General features: G+C 39.7%; 1 protein-coding gene across 1 annotated transcript in view; it reads left to right on the forward strand.

Annotated features, from left to right (window-relative positions):
• Positions 1-1,722: 1,722 nt before the first annotated feature.
• Positions 1,723-19,892, forward strand: part of LOC139742394 (uncharacterized) — a 103,191-nt gene continuing 85,021 nt past the window's right edge. The window contains exon 1 of the mRNA XM_071652970.1: positions 1,723-1,929. Coding sequence (XP_071509071.1) covers positions 1,723-1,929 — 207 coding nt within the window. The remainder of the gene's footprint in view (positions 1,930-19,892) is intronic.

The raw sequence follows: 19,892 nt of genomic DNA on the forward strand, positions 1-19,892 counted from the left end.
GCAAAATCGTTATGAGGCAATGACATTACTTGCGTATGTCTTTTTGACTGATATAGAGTCGTATTTCTTGAAGGCATACCAAACTTTAAAACTTCCTTACTCTTTCTTGACTATTTTCAAACATTGCACTGCTGTTTGTTTGTTGTTGTTTTATTAACTGCAGTTTCACGATACTGTTGAGTTTCCCTTTAAGCCCACCGTACTCTCTGCCACAAGAATTCATATTTACTATCTTCAGCTTTCACGGCAAAATAATTCTCATCAACCTTTGTTTTTTTCTTTCCTGCCTGAACGTCCTTTACGCCGGAAAAGTTTGTCGAATCAAACTTACTTTGCATATAGTGTGCGATGGAACGGCGCGAGAAATTCTAACGCACAATGTGTGTATCCCAGCTTTATCTTTTGCTCGCCAGCCTTTAGTTACACTGAAGTGCAACACAGAAAGCGGGACCTGCTAGTCCTCTATCTAGCGCGTGTGACTAACGTTAATATATATATTTTTTTGTAGGAGGATTTTGATTTGTGGAAAGAAAAGGGGCCCTTTTCAGGTGGAATAGACCATTTGGGTTTGGTAATATGCAATGGACTAGCATTGGTTTATAGAATTATAAAAATGTATGCCCACAACGAGCGATCGCGGAGTGGAGGGGAAACAGCCTAATCAGACAAATCATAAACATGATGTTTTGATATCATGTATTTTCTGACCACAAATTGTAATTCGAGTATTGTAAACTCTGGCAAAGATACTCGCATCACTGCAAATCAAGTGAGGTAGGCCTAATGATAGCTTTTTGAAACATCCGTAAATGATTAATGTTCGGTTATATCTGAAAACGTGTGAAGCACGGGAATTGATCAGATCATGACAAAAACTTGAAATTCATACCGTGGCACACACGCGTTTGCTGAAATTTCAACGAGACTATACTTGTAATGGCACAGTTGTGTCCTTATGAGCATGGTATAATTATAGGTTGGTATACGATATGGCTTACCTGCGAATAAAAGCATACGAATTCAATAACATTTTCTCCGGTTTCAAATGCTTTAAAAAGAGCGTGCTGATGTTAGTCATTGACGGTTGTTGTGAGGAGACAGATAACAGGAAATAAATTGAATTGAAGGGATTCAAACCAACTCTATTGAACGCATAGGGTATGGAATATCTGCGACTATATCAACGTCTTCGTGTGATCTTTTGTCTTGTGGATGTCTTGTGGATATATACGCTTCACATACATGTACTGTAAGGTTTGCTTGTACGTCAAGGTACAATGTAGTACTGAGTATTTTTCCTTTTGTTTTCTGATAATATCACTCTGATAATCATTTTCGTGTATTTTTTAAATAAAAATACAACTGTACATTGTGCTCGAGTGAGTATTAATAATCTATTTTTGTGTGGTGAGATGATCAGTGATGTGATTGGTTGAAAGTTTTGCTTTGCCGAATTTGCGTGGATTTAATTCCTGAACTGATTATAAAATTGCTCTTTACTCACACATCTAAGTGCACAAAAATGCAAAATGATTGACAAACAAGGATAATCGCGCAATATTTTGGGAAACCCCACTTTGATTAACTAGAGCATAACTTCGTCGAGCTATGCATGTGAACACAACATTTTACGTCCGTATGGTTTTAATGCATACATCGATAGACGTAGACGAGACGCAGAGCAGCAGAGCTAGAGGCAAGGGTTCAGTTCACAGAGCAATCATGGCGGACGATCAGCAGAACTCACCGGAGAAAGTGGCCTCTCCAACCCCGAGTGACGAGGAAATTGACGAAGAGCGTGAGGAAGTTTTGCTTCTCGAAAGTGACTCCGAAGATGATTCTGACAGCGAGCGGAAGCCGGTGGAAAAAGAGAGAAGAGAAATCCCTGTGATAGATCCTAGAATCGACAAATCTTTGTCGGAAATTGTGGTAAGTACGTGGGTGAGAAATTCGTTGTCCCACGTGTTTAAATCTGTGTGGTAACATTGGACAATCGCCGTTGGTTGCCCTCTTGTCCCTGGTGCATGGTGTGCGTACAAATGTATCACTCATCTTTGTCTATTAAATGCATGTTCAATTATTATAAAATTCAGTGTAGCTACTCACTGTTCAAATCAAATCAAAGATATATCATTACAGAGGTCAAACGTTCACTGCTGATCAATTCTCCTTGACAGGAACATGATTTTACAAAGTCTCCAGCAATCCAATGCAATGGCAATGCCAAGCAATGAAATTGAATCACAAACTTGTGTCATTGAATACTCTTATTGCTGCTAGCATCTACTGCTTTTATGACTACAATACTGGGCTATTGTTACACTCCACAGTACAGGCACATACATTCAAATGACAGATCTGTTTTACATCAGTACATACACATTCTAAGAAATGGCTATATCCATTTTATGTTGAATTTATTTTTACTTGATTTTAGTAGGGTGCAGACACACCTACGCAATGCATGTACACTACAAAGTACAAACTTATGAAATGAGCTTTTGGGGTGGTATTCTGAAAATCTTCCTAAGTTTCTTCCTAAGTTTCTTCCTAAGTCAGAAAGTTAGGAAGTGCCTAGGAAAGACAAAATTGGTATTCTGAAATTTCTTCCTAGGCACTTCTTAATGCAAATTAAGCCATCCTTATCCCCACCCACGTCCTTTCCTAAGCCAATACGAAATGCCGTATCATAAGGAACTAACCAATGTCTGCCAATGACAATCGCATATTACTGTGACGTAGGGTCAAATACACGAGTGCGCGGCATGTCCCCTTTCTCACGCTCATTTCGCGCATCAAAGTACATGTGCGCGCAATGACTGACAAGCGCGCCTATCACGATGCTTGCAGTTTGCTATTCTTAACAACGTATTTAGGACAGGGGTGGAGCTTTCCTAAATATTTTCCTAAGATTCTTTCCTAAGTGCATTCTAGAATACCAACTTCTTCCTAAGTCAGAAATTTGCATATTCCCGCCCACCCCAAATTTGCTCTTCTTTTCCACCTCTTCCACTGATTTTTACACATTTTTCTTTTTTTTTTCTTCATTTTTCTGGGGCATATTTTTGGCTACAGAATGAAAAGGAAAACATGCAAACTCACTAAAAACACGACAGGACGTTCTAGGACTAGAAGTTCCACCCCAAGGCCCCATTTCATAAAAGATGTGAGGATAGCAACTCTTACTTGAATGGCAACTTCCCATAGCAACAGCCAATCATTTAAACTGGATTCTTGCAGTTACCATGACAATTATTATTTTTGCAAGAGTTGCTATTGTATCAACTTTTAATGATATTGGGCCCAGATCCCCCCCCCCCCCCCCCCCCCCCCCAGCCCCTAGTGGGGCCGGGGTGCCCCTTGAACTGATATCTAACAATTGGTCCCTGGTACAGCAGGTAAAGATAAAAGATAAAAAGATAAAACCCTCCCCATTACAGAATGTTCCACAGCCTAGCGCCCGTCTTCATACAGATCAAATTTAATGACTGAAAAATGACACAATTTAGAATTTAATGCATCACACTATCAAAGTGGGATAGTATGGCTGAGGGTTATATCACTCGGATCCCTTCTAACTTTCTTGCACACGCCTCATTTTACAGGCATGAGGGTTGGATTGTTGCATTTCTTTTAATGTAGCTAACTGTATCTCACACACTCTTTGATCAAGCTCAAAAATGGATTATGAAATGAATCAAGTACATGCATATACATTTGTAATTGCATATTGCCTGCATGCTGCATTGATTTTAGGTGGAAAACAAAAATGCAACTTGACTTTGCTTGTGATTTTATTGCTGGCATACTATTACAAATGGCTTTGAAGCAAAGTCTGAAAAAAAAAAAATGATGTGTGAGTGTGCAGGGCCTACGATATGTGTTGTGTAGTTCTGTATTGCCAGCACAATGATGGTATAGCATGATGTTAGGGTTCAGTACGTGATAGTGTTCAGGTTTCTTGAACATGGCCAGGAAGTACCGGTAAGCAGTTAAGTGCATTAATATGAAAACAGCTCTACAGAGGAACTGATGGTTGGATTGTCCCCTCTGAAGGCCCGTGACAGTGATAACAAAGTGATTTGCCTACATGGATGGGCAAATTGCTGTTGCCAGCCAGCAGACACAAACCATTGACCTCAAGATTAACCCTGTACTACTGTGCTTGGCTCACCATTTGGCATATGTCTGCTGGAGTGCTTTCTTGGCTGATTGGCACAGATGTTTGGAAATTGATTGTTAGTAAAGTTACAGAGAGGACCCAATCCACTTTAAAGGCAGCCGATCGTCATCCCTAATGGTACGTAATCTCCGAACGACCGAAGTTTGTGCATGCAATTGCGCAATGCCAGACTCGGTGCTATACCCATACGTGTGGGACAATGCTGCCACTGAGACTCGTGTGTGTGTGTGCGTGTGTGTGTACGTATCATACACAAACATTGTCACCGCGAGCTGCAGTGATTGGAGGAGAGAGGCCAGAAGATGTGTGTGTGTGTGTGTACGCACCATACACAAATACTGTCACCGCGAGCTGCGTTTATTATTGGAGGAGAGAGGCCAGAAGACGCGTGGCTCTTTTGGCCTCTCTTCATGCGCATGCGCACTGAGAGTGTGCGTCCATTCGGAAGCTCTCGTGGTTCGCTCGGACAGCCATTTTGGGGTAGGAGATTAGCACAGAGAGCTCTCTTGTATCGTAGCGCTTTGTTCGCTGACCCATTGAGCCAGCGCTATTCTCATTCGGGGTCACTACATTTGATACAGAATGGGGGAGGCAGCGTGTTGCGTTCGTCTCCGTGCCGCACAAACCACTCGCCACGATTGAGTGCCTTTAACCTGTTGAGAATGAGTCCTGAGTGTACTCGGGCAAGTGTCTGTGGAAGATGCATGTTGTAGCAAGAGCAAACCATCCTCAATGGGTTAATCTACATTGTGCTACCGTGGCTTTCCTGTTGGACAAAGGCACATTGTTATACCTGAGTGGGTGATCGACTAATACAATTAGGTCAATTGTGGAGGAATCACCTGAATGCTGATGAAAAAGCTTGACAAGTTTTACCACAATGCGAGGGCACATAGAGGTATGAGACGGTAGTCCTGTCCAATTAGTCACTTCTTGTATGGTCTGTAGTCAAGATACTACTTGAGCAGGATCCTTTATTGTATTGAAATATTACAACTTGATTAGATTTAGTGTTCATTGATAGGATCCACTTTTGTGCACTTCATGTATGTGTATCCTATCAGGGAGGTGGATTTCCACCTCCCTGATCCTATCAAACCATCCTGGGGAACACTGCCCCATAAAACAGTATTCTGGACCTCCCTATTGGACTCAGAATGTAAATTTGCATCATTGCATGTGCATAATCTTGAGTGATGAGTACCAGTACTGCGCTGCATATGTAGTGATTTAGTTTACTGTTGAAAATTCTGGAAATGATAATGACTACAAGATAGGTCCTTATACCAAGTTGTAGCACAAGACATCTCTGGACTTCATACTTGCTTGTTCCCATTCCCCCTATTTTTGTAGGTCCAGTTGTGCCACTGTGCAAAGGGGGGGGGGGGGGGCAGAGTGAGATACTAGATTTTTATGCCTCCGCCACGAAGTGGTGCCGGAGGCATTATGTTTTCGGGTTGTCCGTCCGTCCGTCCGTCCGTCCGTACGTCCGTACGTCTGTACGTCCGTACGTCCGTACGTCTGTACGTCCGTCCGTCCGCTTTCGTTTACGCGATAACTTGAGTAATATTTACTGGAATTTTACCAAACTTGGTCCAAGTATGGAGTATGATGGGGCAATTATTTGATTAGATTTTGGGTGAAATCGGCTAAAGGTCAAAGGTCAAAGGTCAAGGTCAAATCATGAAATTGTATCCGTTTACGCGATAACTCAAGACTGGATGGAGTAAATTTCACCAAACTTTCTTTGAGGATGATGTATGATGGGACAATTACTTGATTAGTTTTTCAGTGAAATCGGACAGAGGTCAAAGGTCAAAGATCAAGGTCAAATCCCAAAATTTATCTGTTTACGTGATAACTCAAAACTGGATGAAGCAGCTTTCACCAAACTTGGTCCAAGGATGATGTATGATGGGACAATTGGTTGATATGATTTTAGTGACATTGGCAAGAGGTCAAAGGTCAAAAGGTCAAGGTCAAATGCTACAAATGTTGCAATTTCCCCCATATCTATGCAATGCCCAAAGGTATTTTCTTGAAACTTGGTGTGGACATGTACTACTGTGTAAAGATTCTCCAGAGAGAGTTTCACGTCATAAGGTCAAAGGTCAAAAGGTCAAAGGTTAGGTGAAAATGTTGCAACATCACTTTTCTCACAAATGGTTCAATGTTTCTTCGTGGAACTTGGTACATACGCATGTACTGACTGGCAGGGATTATCTAGGGAATTTAGGGGTCATGGATCAATAGTCAGGGGTCAAAGGTCAAGGTCAACTCCTCAAAATTTTACTATTTCCCTCATATACTAGTATATGCAATGCTTGCATTATTAGTTTCAAAACTTATTACATGCATTACCTAATGGAGATTCTCTTGGAAATTTCCAGCCAGAAGGTCAAAGGTCAAAGGTTAAGGGTCAAAGGCCAGGTTTCAATCCCCCCCCCCAAAAAAAAAAAAAAAAAAAAAATCCATTTTGTACCGTCATTACACTCTTTCTTCATACCTTGGAAATTACTCAATGCATAAACTTATAAAAAGGTCTGTCAGAATTCAAGCAAAAATTCTCAATTCCCCAAATATGTGTACCTGCACTCTTAGAAAATTAAAGCAAACCCAGTTCAAGACATTTCTGACAAACCTGTCATTTCAATATTTTGCCAGTTATGTGAAACTGTCATGGATCACACATTGTGAAGACATTGTACTATACGCCTATTGGGAGAATCATGCATTATGGCGGAGGCATCAGTCGCCATAGCGACATTTCTAGTTTTTCCTGCATTAAAGTTTCAATAGCAGAAGAACTTAAAGACCCAGTAGCAGTGGGATTCATGTGTGACCCAATCAATTCACTGCCCACCAGGGTACTGTATATCAAATCCACAAACAGCACCAGTCAGCAATACATGCATCGAGGCGTATGCTCTTCAGTATTACATTGTTAACTCTAGTTGAAATTCTGCGGCTGTGTGTTTACCGGTACTTAAAAAAACACACACTCACACTTTAGAGATCAGTGATAAAGCTGTGCATAATTCATTATGGGGATTATCTGTATGATTCGTAATGAGCCAACCTTTTCACTCCATGAATCCCCATGCTACTGCAGACCTCCCAACCATTCTGAATTTGGAGGAAAGAATCTGAATTTTGACCATTCCCAGCTCTTTCTTCAGTAAGAGCTTCCTATTTTTCTTGATAATTTTACTACACACTCCTGCAAAGGGATCTAGTCTTTCTTTCCTACTTTTGAGCCAAATCGTCTCTATTTTTCAGTCAAAAAGGTTAGGAGGTCTGCTACTGGGTGTTTAAATAGTGCTGATAGGTCTTGGCAATTTGACTGCTTTATTCGTTGGTAGTAAAGAGAGGAGCTGTGGTATCAACAGTGTTCTAGAAGAGATAAAGGGTTTACTTTGTGGTGCTAGTGGGGGAGACAATCTAATTTACACTTGACCAATTTCTTTATGTTGTAAGTGTGCATCAGCAGATCAGATAAAAAAATGACTACCTGGTATATTGTAAGGAATCTTGTCGCAACAGGCTAGTAGCTGACAAGATGCAGCTGCCCTGGAGAAAAGTTCTTTCACAATAACAGACGTGAAGTATGAGCTTCAGAGGTCTGTTAAAGATTGCTGAAACTGAGAAGCAAAGTGTAGTTTAGACCATTTGGCAGTTTGTAAAGTGATCTACTCTCAATCTTTATGCTCATGAAGCAGTGACATCATTGTTTGGAGAATAAGTTGAGAGGGAATATCTTTGAGTTGAATTGAACCAAGTCCTGAAAGAAAGTTAAACAGTCCTTATTTTATGTGACTGTATGTTTAAAATGTGTTTGTGTGTGTGTGTGTGTGTGTGTGTGTTGTCAGATTCACATTGAATATGTACAATGTAGTGCTCTTACTGACCAAACTGTCACTGTAACTATGTCTTACTAAATTGTGTAACTGTCCGTTTGGTTTCACTTTCTCTTTAAGGCCATTCTGATTCCAAGTATGATACTGCCCTCTATGGAGGGGAGTGTAAATGGCATCAAAGTCCATTGCATTTTGGGTAATTCAGACTGGAATTGGCACAGGAAACTTAGCTGGTTCAGAGCTTCTTTGAATTTGATTTGTGTGGGCTTGAATGTCTGAATCTGATTACGGCTTTTCCTCATGATGATTGCATAATTCAAGACAGCTGCCATAGCTCCCCCAAAGAGAAGGAAAACTCTGACTGTGGACATCACGCTTGTTGGAGTTGCCATCCTCTTCTTGTAGATCTGATGCCCCCCACAAACTCATGTTGGTATAGACACTTGTGTACACTGTATCACGGAACAACTTTCATCTCGATCGGTCATAGGAAATTGGCCCCGTGCGTCAGTTCTCTTACCATCTCTACACGAGTGTAGAGAATTCAATACTGATACTTCGATTATATCAACATTTGTCATTCATTTTTTTGGGGGATGAGCAATTTTGTGGTTTAGCAGGCATTACTGCTAAGGCGTGTGCCAGCATTGTCAAAACACTCACAGTCAACTGCACCACTGTGTACAGATCACTGGCTGTTCAAAAACGAACTCGGCAAATTCTTGATGTAATGTACAAATTGTATGTCTGAGCCTTTTCCTTCTCTTTCTGCAAAGGCAATTTTATTTATGAACAAAGAATATCAAATATCAAACATATTGACCACTTTTGAACAAAAATTACATTTGAGATGATAAAGTTAATGGTAGCTTCTTTCAGAAGAGAAAGTAAATTACAATATGATAGACCCATGACATTATCAGAAAATTCATTTTTGCAATTTAATACTGTGTCAGAAGTTTCTGAAAAAAACCCACCTCAATTTATAGAGTGGCTGTGTTGTTAGCAATATGATATTTGATTACAGTTGGTCATTTGTGTACACTTTAATAAAAGCCAAGGTGTAGGGAAAAAGTTTACATCAAGATTGTATGGATGTTAATGTCATCACACAATTACTTTGCAACAGATAACATTTTTTTTTTGGTAGTTTAAATATTATTTTCATTCTTTTTTTTTAGGGGGGGGGGGATTTATTTGCCCAACTATGATTTTAAAAAGTGATGCAGAGCCCTGCCTTGGATGTCCTCTCTCATTGAGAAGTTGATGATTTGTTCGATTTGACCCTTTCTAATTCACCCTGTCATGAAGCAAATTGTCTAAATTGTACACGATGGACTTACAATGTACCGTATGTTATATCATCAGAAGGGTGAATGCTCTTGTGTGATGTAGGTCAATATCAGATCATGTCTTAGTTGCCATGGGTTATTGGCTTTCAATGACCACGTCTGTGACTTTGAACTCCCTCCCGTCTCACTTTCCTCTTTCTGTCGGGAGAATATTCCAGTGGATGATTTATGAGGTGGCTGCAGAGCGTTGCCGTGGCAGGGAACAAGAGAAACATTTTGTTTACCCTGTCCGATTTGATTTCTTTCGCAAGGGGCACATTATGCAGTAAACCTGGGGAAAGGATGAGTGTGATGCATGCACGAATTCCGTTGCTAACCAATTACGGGTAGGGCGAGACAGATAATGAGGGGAAAGAAGAAGACGCAGGACTGTGCACGTGGGACTAAGAGATGATACGATTGGATGTGATTTACAGGATGTGGGACCTCATGAAAACCACACCATATTTCTGTCCTACACGACAAGGAACTGACACATCAGAGAGGCTCACCGTCTGGCATGCTGTTCTGATCTTGACAGTTGCTGTTTAGAGATGGGCGTTATCATGATTACAGACATAATTTTGTCAGACAGCACTGCCGCTCTTGTAGTCTACAGATCATCAAGATAATCGGGAAAAAAACCCCAACTCAAACATATTGATAATACTACTACACGAACAGATTTGTTTCAAAGCTTACAGAATTTTGGCAGTTGAGTTTAAAGTATAGTTCTTGTCATCATCATGAAACAAGTTTTGAAACTGTAATTCCAAATGTGTGCAACACATGTGTTTCCTAACAAAAACATAAATACAGTGGCCCCCGCTAATTGGGAGGGGTTGGGAGACAAACTTTTCTACCATTCAAGCGAGGCTCCAACTTAAGCAGTGGCTGATATTGGCCTGTGCAAATCATCCCCCATGAAATCCAGTATGTATAGTTGTATATCAAGCTTAACCATGCACAGTAATTTTACCCATTGATACCTACATTAGCATCATAAAAGGGCAAAAATGCATCACCAAAGTTCCCTTTATTTATATGTACTGCAAAATGATTCTCTTCAGTTTCAAAGTTTGCATTACATATCAAGTCACAATGGACTGCATTTGGTCGAGATGACTCTCCATAATCGCACTTACTGTAAAACACGATATATTCGCGGCATGAACATTTTGAGAATTGGAGCCAACGGCCTTTCTCGCAGCATGAAATTTTCGCGAATTGCCACTGGCATCCAATGCATATTGTGTAGGCAAGAACTTTTGCGTGCACTTTAGTTTCGTGAATTTTGGCTTGTGAAATTCGCGAAATTAAAATGCACGCGAACATTTCATGTTTTACAGTATGTGCAAGTATGAGTAGAAGCTGACGGCGCTCGATGGGACTGCCAACACAATGCCACCATGGTACTGTGTGGTCCCACAAACTATTAAGTCCTACTGCCCAACAGCTAATGTTTCGACTGCAGTCGGCAAAATCTATCTGGGATTGGTTAGAAAATAACTGTCCGAGTAAAGAAAAATTAAGTCACTGTTGTTATTTTTGTGGATTTAGTTATCGTTTTTAAGACATTAATGAGGGACCATGATAGTGCTTTGGCCAATCTATGTCCTGGTAAAGCAGTTTGTGGTACTGATTAAACAGAGAAACTAACATGTAACAATTTTTTTTACATTGAATTTCATTACGATAAAGCGATCTTCCCACTGCTGGTATTCAAAAGCAGTTCCCTAATATCAGGTGAGCGCTGGGCTATGATATGGATTCAATCACACTATTGACTTCTTCAAATAGGATGTTAGGGTATGTGATGGGATCAGAGCAGATACTGCAACTTTTGGCACACTGGGCTCTAAAAGTGAATTTTCCTTGTATGTATGTGTGTTTGGTGGTGTGTGTCATATGAAGGTTTTTTGTTTTGTTTTTGTGCAAACAACAAGGAGAGAGCCCTAAGAATGCATGCTGTAATGATTGTATTCAACCCTTTCCTGTACATACCCAACCCCTGCTTGTCCAAAGATGTTTTTGCAGGACTGGTAGCAAGGAGTGTTTTCAATATCATTGTTAAACCCGTAAATTTTCTAGGAATATTATTTTTGTTCTTTTGTTAGCACCTTAATCAATTTTTTTTTTTTTTTTTTTTTTGTTAGGCATCACTCGGTCTACACTAGAAATAAAATGCCAACGGAAATTCTTATTCATTATACAATGATCATTTAAGTAGCATTGATTTGTACAAAGGAACTTATTGAATACTTAACAAAACAAGCTCTGGCAGGATGGAAATCTTTGTTTTGCACCCTCTCACAATCATAATATGCCCGTGAAGGCAACAGCTTGTCTTTTAAGTTGCTGCAGAAATAGGCACAGCTGTGTTGTCACTGATCTTATGTTGTGGTTTGCTTGGGCGACGACATTGTGTGTGTCAGATCACTTGGACGGTGACAAAGGGGTGAGGTATCCGGGGAGGGGAGGGGATTGAGGCAGAGGCGATAATTTCTCGGGGGGTCATCGCAGGAAGTAATTCACAGGTACAGTAGCCCTGGAGAAGCGCGCCGTAGTTACCAAGGGCGGGATGGTGGGAGAAGAATGACACCGACAACACCTGTTGTCGTTTTATTAGGCTGCGCTTGATGGGTGCTGCATGCCAATTACTGATGACACCACTGTTTTTCCCTTCGTAATGTAGAAAGAAATTATCTGATGAAAAAAGGGTTGCACCACATCATTATTGGAGAGAGTACAACCCCATGAAACTGCATGTTAAAGTTGACTTTTGACAAAACAAATAAAATCAAACCAGACATGGAAGATTTTATTGGAAACTGAACCAAGGTATGACACTTATGAAATCTTGTTTCGTGTTCACATGTTTCCATGAAAAAGCATTTATTATTACGATTCAAATCATAAGCCACTCAGATGTCCTCGTCTCACAACTTCATCATTGCCGAGTCAATAAAACTCATGAAATATTATGCAAAGGGTATTATCATTTTATTTGATTTGTTCTGTTTTATATTTATTCATTTCGTCTTCATATTTGTTAAAGAAACAGGAAATTCATGTGTGTACAGGCCAGTGGGAGCCTTGTAAGGCAATTGCTTAAACATTACCTCGTCTATCTTGCATGTGTGACTATGACGACTGTAACTGTCCTCGGAAAACTTTATTTAAGGGGACCTCCAGACTAAGGACAACTTTTGTATATCTGTTTAATTAAATGCTTTAAGATATATGCCCATGAAATATTAGCGTCTGATAGCCATGATTTCTTTGGCCAGAGAACCAAAGAATTATGGGTGTTTATGAATTTTATGGAGTGTCTTTGCATGGCCTTCATTTATTTGTTCATTTTGATGATACTTGTTCATTCAATGCTTACTGCTTCTAAATAATCAGGTCCAGTTTATCAATAATAGTGAAGCATGGTAGTAAATTTTGCTTGATTCTGGTGGAATCTGAATGCGTAAAAAGTTGTACTTTGCAATGCTCCCTGTGATTACAGCTGGCATGAAATAAAACCATCAAGTCCATGGTTGCACCAAAATGCTTTTGTACCTCACTTGTCTTATCTGAGACACTCATGAACAGATGAACCAAGGAGCTTTAATTGAATTGTTTGAATAAACACAGACAGACCAATGTGCATGGATACATAGTAATTGTATGCATACATGCATTATATACAGACAGACAGACACACATAACTGTACTTGACATGACTCCAATGGCCGTGTTCCTTGAGTGTCAATAGAAAAACTCACCCATTTCTTCCACTTACACCAGATATTTCATGAATGTGATATTTCAAAAATTGGGACTTGTAAGACTGTTTTGCAAGTAGTTGAATTCACAGTCAAGAAATGCAATGACAGAATGAGAAAGAAGTATTGATACCCCTTTTCAAGAGGAAAAAAAAATTAGTGTTTTCCCAATTTCAAGATGATATCAAAATGCACAACACATTTTGTGTCATGGGAGGCAATACTTTTGCGAGTTGATAATTATGCAAATATTGGCTTACATGCAACATTAACAAAAATAAACCTCAAGCACAATGTACAATACCACTGGATATGTGCTCATGTCTTCTAATGTCATTCAGTCTCCTTTCTGTGGTTGTCAAAGTTTGTTTTTACCATCAACCACCCCATGGTCTGGCATTCTACAAATCTGTAGATGTCAGAGGAAATGTCCGCACAGAAATGCGCAAATCTGGAAAATGACAGTTGAGTTTAACTGTCCAACCAAAATGCACATTTACATCATGTACAGGCATATTTCTCTCTGTATGTTAGTTTTGTAAATTACGTTCAACTTATGTGGGCATGTTAACAGCGATTGCCAGTGTGAGGAGTGCGGAAACTGTGACACCCCGCACTCCTGATGTACCCGCCCGTCTGTCAGCGGGCCAAGAAGTGAGAGATATTAAATGAGTAGTGCTTCCTACTATTTCGTGGTCACAAGAATTCATTGTCTTTGGGCTCCTGGCAGCCTGAAGATGTTCCAAGAGACACGTCATTGTCCTTGGGTGTTTGGTGAAAGATGTCTTCCTCTATCGAATCCTGGAGCATTATCCAGGAGACATCTCTGGCAATGCAATTTGATTCATTGACAAAAAGAACAACACAAAAATAAACTTGTACAGTAAGTACAGCATGATTCATGCAATTCTGTAGTTGTTTAAGTCCTTTTTTCTTAGTTTTGCACACTAACAGTTTCTGGAAGAGTCAAATGAATGAAAGTTGGATGATAATCTTTTTATAGTGCTCTTGTAATCCCTGTAGTCAGGCACTTGACAATACACAAGGTTGATCCCTTTCTTGATTTAATCAAAACGTATTTCTTAACTCAAAGTTAGATGCTTCTACAATCATCACCACCAGTGGGACGAGGATTAGTTTTTAGAGGAAACATCCTCTCTAGTCCTTATCAAATCCTGGCATCATCGATAGAGCCAGGGATCTCTGTAATGCCTGTGCTTGATGAATGCTGTTCTTCAGCATGTAGGTGAGTTCATGCGTTCGGCTGGGTGAAAGATGGGTGCGGGCATCTTTCCAGTCCCGACTGAAACCGAACCTTGACGTGTGACTCATGCCCAAACATGATGTTCGTGTTCACCGCGGCTGTTTGCTGAATGTCAAGACCCCCTTAAGCTGTCCCTGATTGCAAACGGTACAAATTTAATCAGCTAATTACGCTCACCGAGGAGCAGATGCAACACTTCTCTGCCATTTGGGCAACGTATGGTTTTGAGTTTCCATTTTCATCTTTGGCCACTCTTTGCAAATATCCTGATCTTCTGCCCAACTTTGATGAGATAGGTTAGATGTGATAATGATCACAAGTGATAAAAAATATTTTTTTTTGTTTTCTTCTTCACATCAAATAAATGTTACAACTTGAAAACTTGAAAAAAAAAACATTAACAGTGGCCATAAAAGGCAAAGTGAGGGGCCTATTTTATTTTTATCACAGAATACATGTAACTGTAATACCCGACATCGATACATTTCATATATTAATACATAGTTCATGTACGTCAGATAATAATGAAGAAAGAGAGTACAAATTATATGGCTTTCAGTTTTGACACTTCGGCTCCAAAGTGTGCTAGAGGTATATGACTGTGGGTGCCAATCCGTCCGTCCATCCTGATGATATCATGATTTTGAAATTTTTTGGACCAGAGTAAAAGCTTCATGGAATTTCTTGGACCAGATTTGCTGCATTTAAGTAGTTGCAGTGATTAGATTTTAGGCAAAGTCCCATTAAAGGTCAAGATTCAAAGGCAACTGAGTTGATACTAAAATGACCTTGGTTAGAAATACAAAAGACGATAATCTCCTTGAAATAACAAGTTATGGTGAAAGGTCAAAGATCTCTTCTTTTGCAGATTAAGTCATTTCAAGTCATTACTTCAGCTGAAAATGTCAAGTGATGATGTAAGTTGTTGAACAATGCAGTATGACTTAATAATTATTTTGCACAAACATGATAGTGGTAGTAGGTCAAAGGTTAAAGGCCAATCTACTTTGATTGAACATGTCATGTTTGAGTCATGACTTCAGCTAGGAATGTCCATTGGAAGTATCATCATGTAAGAAGGATAGAATGTAGGAATTGTTTGGAATGACGGGTCAAAGTCGGGTCATATCGGAGTTTTGTATCCACATCTGCTCTACGCCAGTTGAATTATAGATATATTCGTATGGTACCGGGGAATTTGCGAGTTACATTTATTTTAACTACTAATCCAATTGGATAAAAACAACTCACATTTGAAGAACAAAGGAGAGAAAAAAAGTTAATACATGTGGAGGGAGCATGAGATTCCCAGGCAGACAACAATGAGCAAGGATAGGAAACTCAAAGTGAGCATGGACAAGAAGGTTAAACGAGTAAAGTGAGCATGTATACACAGATATTCCAGAAACTTTACAAATTGTTGTTGTTGTTGTTGTTGGAGCTGTCAATGGTGAGCTTTCCGAGTAATGAGGACATGCCATATAAAACATCACAAGTTTTCATGTTGCTATTTTTTTTTTTTTTTTTAGTGAGAATGGTCCATTTTTTTTAGACATCTGGATCTAACTAAAATTTAAGAAACTTGCCCTGTAACCCTCTTGATTCTTCATAGTTAATGTTGTTGTTGTGTATATGTATATTGAGAATTCATTAATATTGTGTATAGAAGGTATCTTGCTGTAACTAGAAGATACACAGAGAAGCAGAGGGTAGGGGGAGGAAGGAGCGGAAAACCAGAAAACCATTCAAAAGGAAACCACTTCTAGTGGTGTGGAAGTCTACTCACAAAATATCAGATGGCATATGTATCAGATGTCTTGTGTGTGTGTGTGTGTGTGTGTGTTGGTGGGGGGGGGGGGGTGGGGAGAGGGGGCTGTTGAATTAAATGGGAGAGTCAGGTCGTAATATTTTGACACTAATGAGATATGAGGGAGCAGAGAGATTGTGATCTGAATCCAGTCTCTCACACAGATTCTTACAATCATCTGTTCAATGCCCTCCCCCATGAGGAAAGGAATTAGTAAATGAAAAAAACAACAACAAACAAACAAACAAAAAACTAGGAGAACATGTAGAACCGAGAGGTTATTAACATGGTAGTGACTTAGAAATAGAACTCCTCCCTCCCCCCCCCCAAAAAAAACCCCCAAAATAAAACAGAACAAAAAACTCAAACAAACTGCATATTATGTAACAGCTACATATCTAGAGCCAAATGAAATGTTGATTTTATTGTTCAAATCTGTAAAGAGAATTTCTCTGATGTCAAAGAAATGTAACATGTGGCACTTTTTAAATTCATGTACAATGTACTGATATTGCACTGTACAATATGCATTGGATATTATTTGCAAGGTTTGACATCTCCGAGATGTCACAGACAAAATTAGTCTCCACAGCACAGCCACAACTATTATTAAAGGAGTTGTCACAGAGACATCTCCAAGACCAGCTGGAGACTGGGAAACGTCTTTGAAAAAAAAAAAAATGAACACGAAAGAAAGATATTATTCAGTGGGGTGAAGGTTCAGGTGTGAGTTTCTTCAGTTTGTCTCCCTCTACAAATTTAATTTGTAGAGAGAGACATATTGAAGCAACTCACACCTGAACATTGAACATGTTCAAATCTCCCGCGACCCCCCAAAGACCCGGCCAGTCTCCAGTAGATGTCGTGGAGACTTCACAGAGATGTCTCCACAACCAGTGAGGCTTAAGTCGCCTCCAGGTTGCCATCGAGTCTCCATCCAATTAGATGCCCATTTTAGACTGCTACATGTACATTGCGTTGCTCAGTGGATGCCATGATAGATGATTTCATAGCATTCAAACTAGCCAAACTTTAAAATCTTGTCACCTGCCAAGTGGGCACATTCAAATTTTCACCAATAGCTTGCCTACACATTGCTCACCTGTTCTCTGAAATGAGTACCTTTCTCTTTAATAGGCGAATGTTCCTTTAAGGCTCATGCCTCGTCACCTCCAGACACCATACGGAGACATTCCCATTAGCTCCCCAACACCTCTTCAATCAGCCCGTCTGATGGACGCTGCGTTTCTTCACACGTTTCCATTTCATCGTCTGCCCCTATCTCAGATCTGACAAATTTCCTGCATCGTAAAAAGCTGCAAGGCTCCCTCTCCTGCTCTCTCTCCTCTACCTGTCTCTTGTAACTCTGTGGCCTTTTAACTATCACTAGCATACATCATGGATGGATGGCAGGGAAAACAAGGATATCAGTAGACAGTCGCTGAGAGAGAGAGAGAGAGGGAGGGGGGCCTTAAAGGATGGTATAGCTGTGGTTGAGATGGGGATTCAGATTTGAAGTTTTTGCGAAATGATTAGAAACCACCTTGATGAAATGTTAAAAGCATATAATTCTAAAGGGATTTAAAAGTTTTTTGATGAAAATCGGTTTTGAAATGGCTGAGATATCCAAAGAAAAAGCAAAACAGAGTGGTTCAAGGTGAGTCCCACCTTTTCTTAGGACCACTTGTTTTACTTTGTTTTTGGACATTCAGAGTCATTTCAAAACAATTTTTATCAAATAAGCTTGATTTCTTTCAGAATTGTATGCTCTTTTAGTATTTCATCAAAGTGATTTCTAATCACAAAAGGTTAAAATCTGAATCCCCATCTCAACCAAAGCTACACCATCCCTTTAATGAAAAAAAAACAACAACACAAACACAAACACCATGAAGCCCAGAAAGAGCTCTGATATGAATGGGTCATGATCAGGGATAACAACTTCAGTCAGTCTTTCAGTCCACAAACACACACTCAAGTATAATAAATGCATTTAACCTGTTCAGAATCAGCTGATTTTGCTATAACACACATTTCCCACCGGACACCTGCCTGAGTATACTCAGGACTAGTCTTCAATGGGTAAACAACAACAAAAATTGCAGTAAAGAAAACCAAATGAAGTACACAGAAGTACTGTAAAAGAGGAAATGTTTGCATATTTTGTTGTGCAAAGATAAAAACATGAATATTTCTGTTTGCAATATGTAATAATGCAGTATCAAAATTGTGAAGACAACATCTCATGAAAATGTCTGTGACATCCTCATTCGCAAAAATATCTGTATGTGAAAATCACAGAAAGTATGGTAGGCAAAAAACAAAACCCACTCATTTTCATACACCTACCCCCATAACAGTTTTACACACATATGCAAGACACACATATGCAAGCAAATCATCGAGTGGTTGAATGATTTTTAAATGAAGGGACCACCATTGATTCAGGTGCTGAAGGGTTGGTTGTGACAATGCAATTATTCCTCTTTGATCCTCCCCCACAATGCACTGGGAACGAGAGCAACTACCAACCGCCAATGAAACAAGTGGAGAAAAAAGAGTAGGAATGTCTGTGTTTCACCTGGCCTCGCTTCTGCGAAGTATTAATATCTCAAGTAATTAATGAGCCCAATAAGAAAGTGCGAAATGCCAACGTTGGCAGTTTTTATGTTGTGCAATTTTCCTTTACTCTTGGTTTCAGTTTTCATGGGCAACCCTGCCAGTCCCTCATGGGGTGGATCAGCGTAACCTTGCCTCCTATCATGTATTTAGCAGGAAGATGTAAAATTCCTTCGTTTACCGCACTCCAAATTGGAAAGAAAAATACCCCTTAAATCAAATTTACCCCTCTGATGTCTCAGCTTCCTCCCAGAGGTGCAGTTAAAAGATCATAATTTTTCTAAACCCGTTCGGGATTTCCTTACCGTTAGGGTTCACCGCCGTCTTTGCTTGATTTGATTAATGCTAGCCGGCAATTACACCATTCTTGAAAAAACTTGTGTGCTTTATAAAGGAGGCGCAACTGAAGCAATACCCTGCCAGGGCAGTAGGAGTGAAGAGTGGGTGTATACAGCAACCTGCTGATTAGAATAATAATTTAGGGCATCAATCAATCTTTTTGCTCATATTTTTTGTCTTTTTTTGGGGGGGGGGGGGGAGTGGAGTGAATGGAAGATGGGGAGTTTGTATAGATGCTGATTATTTCTTTTTTATCAAAGTTATTTGATAAACACTCTGAAGTATGTTAGCACTTCGCTGTCAATTTTGATTATTACTCAGAGCTCTCATTTTGACACTACTTTTGATGCATGGTGAGCTGGTGTGTGTGTGTGTGGCATTGCGTGTAAACCACTGAAGTGCATTTCTAGTACATCTCTGAATCATTCAGATATATTGTTTCCACTTTTATGAACTACAGCAAGTTGTGTTATGAGCAATGTATTACATCATCAGAGCACAGAACAAAGTTACTGTAGTATTGTAATATGTGATCCACCACAACAAAAGGATCCGAAAGTCACTGACAGCTGAGCCGAGGAAATCAGGTTTGAAGTCAGATCATTAAAATCCGTCAAAACAACCGAATTACTGTTTTTGGCATAATGTTGAAATCTAATGTTTCGTTTATGATCTGCCAAAATGTGAAGCTATTGACCAAAGGAAAGGCAAGAAATTAT

This window comes from Diadema antillarum, unplaced genomic scaffold, assembly GCF_040938485.1.
Source record: "Diadema antillarum isolate AM-2024a unplaced genomic scaffold, OU_Dant_1.0 scf00000032, whole genome shotgun sequence".
Classification (NCBI taxonomy): Eukaryota; Metazoa; Echinodermata; class Echinoidea; order Diadematoida; family Diadematidae; genus Diadema; species Diadema antillarum.